The sequence below is a fragment of the Limanda limanda genome, chromosome 21 (assembly GCF_963576545.1).
Source record: "Limanda limanda chromosome 21, fLimLim1.1, whole genome shotgun sequence".
In the NCBI taxonomy this organism is placed as follows: domain Eukaryota; kingdom Metazoa; phylum Chordata; class Actinopteri; order Pleuronectiformes; family Pleuronectidae; genus Limanda; species Limanda limanda.
In genome coordinates, this window is record NC_083656.1 from 15,922,030 (window position 1) to 15,930,287 (window position 8,258).

The window sequence follows — 8,258 nt, forward strand, 5'->3', positions numbered from 1 at the left end:
AATGTAATTATGTAATCTAGAGTCATTCACTGGTTGCTTAACCGAGACAGTGTATTGTTAATTTATTGAATGTACAGTTTTGATGACAGTGGCTTACTGTGCGTGTGGAATCGTGACGTTTTGGTTGAGGACGCTGTGTGGTGGAACCTCTGGCACTGACACCCTGATAAACCTGAATCTACAAAGTGCTGTTAACAACAAATATGCATAAAAAAACACACACAAACTCAGTGATCACCGTTGCTGTTAATGTAGCTGGAGGCGACTCATCTGCTTCCAGACAGGGTTCTTTGAAAACCTCAATCCGACAGCTGTTCTCTTTTTTATTTGTACTGTTGAACATACTGAGTCATCGTAGACCGTGATTGCTGCTTTAAAGGATTGTAATGTGATAGGATTGTAATTTATATAACACGTCTACAACTGTTGTATTTACTTTTTTGCATCTTGTTTTAAAGGACACATTGGTGTGTTGATCCATGGATCAGTGCTGGTTTGGTATGATCAAAAACATCAATACAGATGAGTCTGAAATCAAGTTGCAGGTGTCTGATTTGTGTTCCAACCAATGTGAAAGACAGGAAAAGTTTAATTTAATTAAATGTCTTACTTCCATGATGTGGCCACCATTCCTTTTGACCCTTTTCATGGCAGCCATTTTGACGTGAAATAGTAGATAAACACACGCGTCATTAATCACATTCACAAAGGCTTAGTACCTAAAGTAGCACCTTCATTATGTGTTATTAAATTAATCTTATGACATATGATATTATCTTAACAAATTGTTATGGCTAACTAACAGTTGCCTAAACAGTTGACACCCTAATCGTGAATATTGTGTGTCTTATATTCATTTTTGTTTTGGTTGTGTTTTGGTCTCTGCCAACTCCTGAAGAAAGGTTTTCTTCTATTCACGTACTATTTCTGGTCAAAATGGCTGCTGTGGAAAAGGTATGTTGGCTCATCGGTTAAGAGGCAGGCTGTGGTTATTAAAAGTGTTTAAAAAATTAATTTCAGAACAATGAGTTATAATTGATCATTTCTTGATTCACTATTTAATAGTTCTAAATGACTTCACATCTACTCATCTGCAGCACAAGAAACTCAACATAACATAGACATTATCTCATATGATTGTTATGGCTAAGGTGTTAGCTAATAGTCTATTGACAAGGGGCAAAGTTAACCTTCACTTTGACATATCGGTCACCAGCTGATGGAAACATCAATAAATTTAATTTTCCTTTAGCTCCATTTTGGTCTGTTCTACTTATAAGTACTGGTAAGTACTAATTCAGGTGAAAATGGCTGCTGTGGAAAAGGTCAGTTTGGCTCATTAGTTAAGGGGCAAGGTGTGGTTTTGTACTTCAAACTTTCTCGACTTTATTAACTATTTCTTGGTTCTTAGTGACTTTAATTATCTGTAGTGCAACAAAGTCAACATAGAACCAATATAACATCACCTCGTACAGTTTTTATGGCTGAAGTGTTAGCTTACATTTGCCTAACCAACTCACAAGGGGAAAGTTAGCCGTCACTCAACCTCTAACTGTTAACCCTAAGCCCCTCACCTTTATGTGCAATGAACAATAATTGCTTATATAAAACAAAGTCATAAATGTTAAAGCTTTTTTGCTTACGTCCTATACTGGCAGAGGTAAAAATCTGAATCTGACCATTTTCTCAAGAACGTTTTCTAGGTTGAAGGTGAAGCTTTTATTTGATTTGTAGTAAATCCTCTCAACCACTAGATGGTGACATATAACTAGTGCTGATTCTGCAAAGCCCGTTAAGAGCTTAGACTGAACATAAAAATGTCCTGATGCAGCAGGTTTGGGGGTTTTAGTTTGGGGCTCACATGTGAAGATGAGAACAAACTGTAAAGGGAACATTTTAAATGAAGCAGATATCATCACATAATGTGAGTCCAATCAGTCTAATTGATTCCATTTCCATTCCAGACTCACAATCCAGACAAATGCAAACCTATCAAGAATTAAATCAACAGCCACACAGAGTTTTCACATCACACTTTGTATATATATATATATATCAATTTTACTATGTGTGTATATCTCATATAACTACCATGTTTGATGTGTACTACTATGTACTATGTTGTATATGATGTGCAAAGTGGGCACACATACTACTAATAGATCAAGAATGAGCTTAATCTTATAGAGAGACAGAAAACTTGGAGGAAAACACTAACCTGTTATTTTGAGTTTCTGTTTATTTACAGATTAAACAACCAGGAGATGCGTTACTAGGGAGCCTGAGGCATCAGTGAAGAAAAACTGTATCATGAACAAAAATAACTGCTCTATGCACATGAGCTGAATGTAATGTTTAAGGAGTCTGAAAATGATGATTGTAGTTGCTATGGCCTTTCAGAGTCACCAGATTTAAACCCAAATATGTAATTTTCTTCCCATAAACACAATAAGTGCACTAAACATTTCTGGAGGTGCAGGGTTATGGAGGAAAATCTTTCTTCGACACTTGGACGTGTTGTGCTGTATTTTCTTAAATGACTCTGCATACGATAGGACAGAGGATGCAGTGCTCCAATATTTTCCTGCTGGTAAAGGTCGAAAGCTGCTCATCTGTTCCATATTCCAGAAGGTGGCGCTCATCAGTCACTGTAAGCAGAGACCAAAGACTGTAGTCTCACAGTAGGAGTGGATTGATCGCCTACTGCTGGTGTAAATGTCACCTGATGATCTTGCCACTCACAAACTTCTGGATTTGCTTGCTCTGGCGCTTTATGGAATTATGGGTACATCAATGTTTCTTCTGTCTGGTCGTTGTGTTGTCATTGGCAACCAGGTTGTCATGGTAAACTTGCAGGACAGCGAGCCACTGAGCTGCAGCAGCCAGGGTGAACTCGCACAGGAAGCCTTTAAAAGCGGGTTGGACTGCAGCTCAGCAGCCGTCATGTTTGTCCAAAAGGTAAAATGGTCAGTGAAGCGTAAGCACATGCAGCAAACATTGATTATTGGTGAAACTACTGCTTTACTACAAAGTATTTTCTCATCAACATTGTAATAATAATAATAACCAATTAAATTTTAGCTTTTAATTTTCTAAATTCTAAACATTTGTTTTTATGAGTTTTTAGTGTATGGACTTGTTCTTTCCAACCCATTAGATAGGTTTAAAAGCACATTATTAAAATAGGACATGATCAATAAGTTCAAGTGTGCACAGTGCCTCTGGAAAACCCAGTCCAGCTGCCCTGTCCATCAGGCTCCACAGGCAATAATTCGACCAGAGCCAGGACTGTGAAATTAGCTGACGTCCTCCCAGGAAACCCAGCAGGAGCAGCTGTTGGACTGGAAACAAACTGGAAATAAAGTAGCAGTTAGGGACAGGTCGGCAGTGAGAGCAAGAAGTCCTGCCAGGGGAAAAAAGTACCACAGTGATATCGGATTCTTGCGTCTTCCTGCTGCTGTGACTATGGCCCCAACATTCCGTTATTGGGAACCTGCCCATAGTGTCACCTTAATATGTGAGAATGAGAAATGTCACTATAAAATCACTGGGGTGTAGTTTCCCCAGACTTGTAAATAAATGACTTTTGAAGGCATTTTCCTACAGAGGTAAGAAAGTCCCAAATCACACAACTGCAAGATGATTTACTTCTTAAAGACGTGTGAGCAATTTCAGATTTTTCTTACAAAGTGGTCAAATTCATGAAAGTGTGTCGTTTGTAATGGCACAATCAAAAATAAATATGGCAATTTATGAAGAATTTTTATTTTCCACACTTTTATGAAGGACACAATGTGCTTGAAAAATGTACAAAATATATTCAATGATGCGTGGCTTTGCACAGCCATAGTGCAAACATTCAACATGGATATTGGACGAATGGTTGCCCCCTGTGTGTAAGTAGTGGCCCCCGATTTAGAAATAAACTAGATCTGCCAGTTAACATCCAGAAAGTGATAAAGACTGAAACTGTCCAAAAAATGTTTTTGCCAACGAGCACCTGTAGAGTTTGTGAATAAATATATTATACCTTGAATTGTTTAATATATGCAAAAGCATACTAGCTATTTGTTTGCCTCTGCTTTAAATATTTAAGTTCAGCTAATCTAGCATCTGTCTGCTTATTGTGGCCTTATATTTATCATGCAGGCAATACATTGGTGTTTATCATATCATGTAACTCTCAGTAAGACCTGTTATTTTCACAATCTCAAACTATTGCATCTTCTATCAGGCTGATGGGATACATTTTAGTGACTTTTTCAGTTGGGAATATTTTTCTAAGATGGTGTACATAAAGAAAGACAAGAGACATAATCTGTCCCTGAAGTTGATAGCTTGCTTGGTGATCAAAGAATAAATCCGTAGCGAATATTGTGGAATGCTCACACACACCATATGAAAAGAAAAAACCTTTTAATCAAAATGTAAGTCACCGTCCCTAAATCCCACCAATGTGAAGCTGAAGGTGAGGAAACTGTTTCACTCAGCCAGATTAAGTGTGGAAAAACCTTCCATTAAATCTCTAACACCCTGCGTCTATAATGAGCGACTCACGCATGAAAAACAATTTCATTAGTGTGGAGCTTTAATGGAACATTTCAGTCTGCTGTGATGGTTTTAATGGCATTTCACAGACCGTTTTACTTAGTCAAGAGACATAACAATGAAAAACTGTTGTTATTAATTTTTTCTCAAGAAAATGAACAAATCTAAAAAACATTTAATGAGCCATTCAGCTAACAGATGCAAACCCTCAGAAGGCATTCGGAGCTATCTCTTCAGGAGGTCAAAATGTTCACACTGTGTAGTTTTTGTCTATATGACCCATTTGACTGTATCCTCGTCTTCAAGGCCGAGTAAGTGTCGTGTAGATCGGTGGTTCCCAGCCAGAGGGAGGACTGTGCGGAGATGGCGCCAAGGCCAGGCTGTTGATAAGCGGTGCGGCGTAGGGACTTCTGGAGGAGTGGAAGTAGGGGTACTGATACAGACTGGCAGGGTACCCAGAGAAGGCGCTGTAGAGACTGGAGCTCTGAAGGTCAGTGTAGTCAAACTGGCTGGCCGAAGACGTGGAGGTGGTGGAGGAAGGGCAGGCGCCTGAGCCGAGGCAGGTGTACTCTGGTTGTGGTGGCGGAGGAGTGGAGGAGGAGGAGGAGCTGTTGTAGTGACCTGGGCTCATCTGCTCTTTTTTGATCTGAGGTTTGCGGTTAGTGTCCTCACGGGCCTCATGTCTGATGGAAGAAGATGGTGGTACTCCAGTGGAAATCCCACGAGAATTTTTGGGAGTCCACGTGGTGCTGCTGTGGGAGTGAGAGTGGATGCTGGGTAGGGTGAACGCTCCCGGGGGGTTGTTATGTGCATGGCTGGGATCTGGTGGAGTTAGAACAGCAGAACCGTGGCTGTTAGGAGGCAAGTACTGGTCAAACTCATCGACGTCAAATCCCTCAATGGTGCTGATGACATCAGTGCTGAGCTCGGAGATGTCCACGTTGCTGAAGTCAATGTTCTGACGGCCAGGTGGAGGAGCAGAGCAGCCGCTGCTCTCCACAAGCCGGTGGGCGTCGTGTTTGCTCCCCATGTGAAGGTCGATTTTAGGGGTAGTGGGAGGTGTTGGAGGTCCATGGGACTGACCTGGGAGAAGGGTAAAAGAGATAAATTGCGATACATTTCCCAATGAAACATATAAACATATCCGGATGAGATCAGTCTCTCACCTGTCCTGTCATGATGGTAGTGATGATGTGCGTCCCCTGTCCCCGGTTCTATCTTAACCAAGTCCTGATGCTGATGCTGCTGGACCAGTCCAGCTTTACAGTCCCCTAGACCCGGTTTGGGGCTTTTGCGTCTGCGAGGCTGGTACTTGTAGTCTGGGTAGTCTTTCTTGTGCTGCAGCCTCAGCCTCTCGGCCTCCTTGATAAAAGGACGCTTCTCCGTTTCGGTGAGAAGCCTGAGGAGGAGAGAGGTCAGAAACTTAGTAAGTTAAATTCATTCAAATATACCTGCAAGTAATTTTTGTTACTTCGCTGAATGATATTTTGTTCATAATATCACTGTGAGGATATTGTTTGCCCTGTATTACCTCCACTAAAGAGATTATATTTTCGGCTCTGTTCTTTTGTTTATTGGTTTGTTTTGTTTGTGAAAAATATTACACAAACAGAACTGAACTGATTCCACCAATTTGGTGGAAGGACGTTGTATGAGTCAGGGAAGAACCCATTAAATGCTGGTTTGGATCCAGCTCAGGGGGACATTTTCTTTAAAATTGCGACTGCATTTTAATTATTCATCAATTCAGTTCATCAAACTGATATCTGAGTGTGTGGAATTTGGTGCACCTTGATTACATTTTGGGGAACATTGGGCCTTGATTGATTTACTTTATTATATGCTGTGGTGGAGTGTTCCTAAGGCACCTAAGTATAGCCCACTTAAGATCACAAATAATGACTTAATATCTCAAAAGGACGACTATATCTTAAAATAATGACTTATCCACCTTAAATACTGACTTACTGTCTTAAAATAATGACAATATCTCAAAATAATGACTTATCTCTAAACTAATTAAGGTATCTTTCAAAATTATAACTTGCTATCATAAGTTTGAGCAACTATCTCAATCTCAAAATGTTGATTTTTGACTTAATGACTAATAATTTTGACTTTAACATCTTTATTTTCTGTGACTGGCGGAAATGGGCCTCCATATCTTTAAATATTAGAAACTGACCAATTTTGGAGCCAAAATTTAACAACTTGTTGTATTGTATTGCTCAGGGGAAAAGGTATTTTGCAACAAACATTTTTTACTTTTACCAAAATGTAATAGGTTGCTTTTATTAATATTCTCATTCTGAAGTAAAAGATGCGGAGAAGCTCTAGTTTGGAAACCCAAACTCTGGGCGTCTTGGAACTGATCCCCATGCACCAACTTGAACTCATCCTTGTGCTGAAGTTGAGCCCCTGGTTGAGTTCCAGTCAACTCACCGCCACAGTTTCCCCAGCGTCTTGCTGAGCTCCGCGTTGTGCAGGTGAGGATACTGATCCGCCAGCTTCCTCCGCGCCGCCTGCGCCCAAACCATGAACGCGTTCATGGGTCGTTTAACGTGAGGTTTCCCCTTGAGCCCCCTGTCCCCCTGACTGGGAACCGGCACCAGAGACCAGTCGTAACCCTTCAGCACGTGTGAGACCGCGTCCCGGATGCAGGCGGGGAAGCGCTCGTCCTCCGCGCCGCTGCCGCCGCTCTCCGGCTGGTGCGTAATACCCGCCGAAGCCAGAGACTCCGTGTCCGATCCGTGCGGGGTCGTGGAGCTGTCACTGTCCGCCGGGCTGAAAGGATGCTCCAAAGACTTGTTCTCCTCTGTCATGTTTGCCCGGTAAAAAAAAAGTTATTCTACAAGAATTTGTCAGCTAAGCTCCTGCAGCCTTCTCCGTGCGTAAAGACGCACAGTCGGAACACTGTCTCACCACGAAGTAAAGTCGTATTTTGACTTGTGCTTTCCATTCCTTTGCGCACGACAAGAGCAGAGTTTGACGAACACCTATTTTTCAGTATTTTTGCTCTTTAACACTCTTTGGCACTTGCATCTCTCCACCCCTGCTGTCCTATTGGCTTGTGCAAAGTTTTGACCAGCGGAGTTCCTCCCAGTTTGGCAAGAAGCAGGAGGAGGCAGAGAAATATAAGTAATCATTATTATGTTTATCAAAATAAAGCTATAGGAGTCTGTTTAATAAAGGTTACACCTGTTGACTTGTACAAGTTCAGAGACAGGAAATCATGAACTTTATAGGAAGATTTCCACTGAAAATTAAGGACAAATGTGTTTTCCCCTACACTTAACTGTGACAATACATTTACGAAATAAATACACAAACAAGTATATATATAATAACTACATACTTATACATATAAGTGTTTCTCGTAAGGATAAAATATAACATGCTGCTTACAAATACATAATTAATAAATGTATGCTATTATTATCATCATTATTATAAAAAAGAATAACTACATTTGACTAGAACTATGCGCCAACAAAACATTTACGCATTCATAATTATAAATACAATAACATATAAATACATATACATACAGCTGCTGCTAATACTGATTATTTGTTTAGTTTGTGTAAAAAAATCAATCAATTATAAAAAAAACTATAAAAAACAATATAATGTCTAATATTGTTATTATTCCACTACGACTACTAATGATAATAAAAATAATGATAATGATAATATTGTCAATATAATAG

General features: G+C 40.1%; 1 protein-coding gene across 1 annotated transcript; it reads right to left on the bottom strand.

Moving 5' to 3' along the window:
* Positions 1-3,745: 3,745 nt before the first annotated feature.
* Positions 3,746-7,571, bottom strand: LOC133027943 (transcription factor Sox-8-like). Its single transcript, XM_061095121.1, has 3 exons — positions 6,991-7,571; positions 5,715-5,947; positions 3,746-5,631 (listed from the first exon to the last, which is right to left on the bottom strand). Exons 1-3 carry the CDS (start codon positions 7,368-7,370, stop codon positions 4,850-4,852), a joined length of 1,395 nt encoding a protein of 464 aa, XP_060951104.1. The 5' UTR covers positions 7,371-7,571; the 3' UTR covers positions 3,746-4,849.
* Between the last annotated feature and the right edge of the window lie 687 nt (positions 7,572-8,258).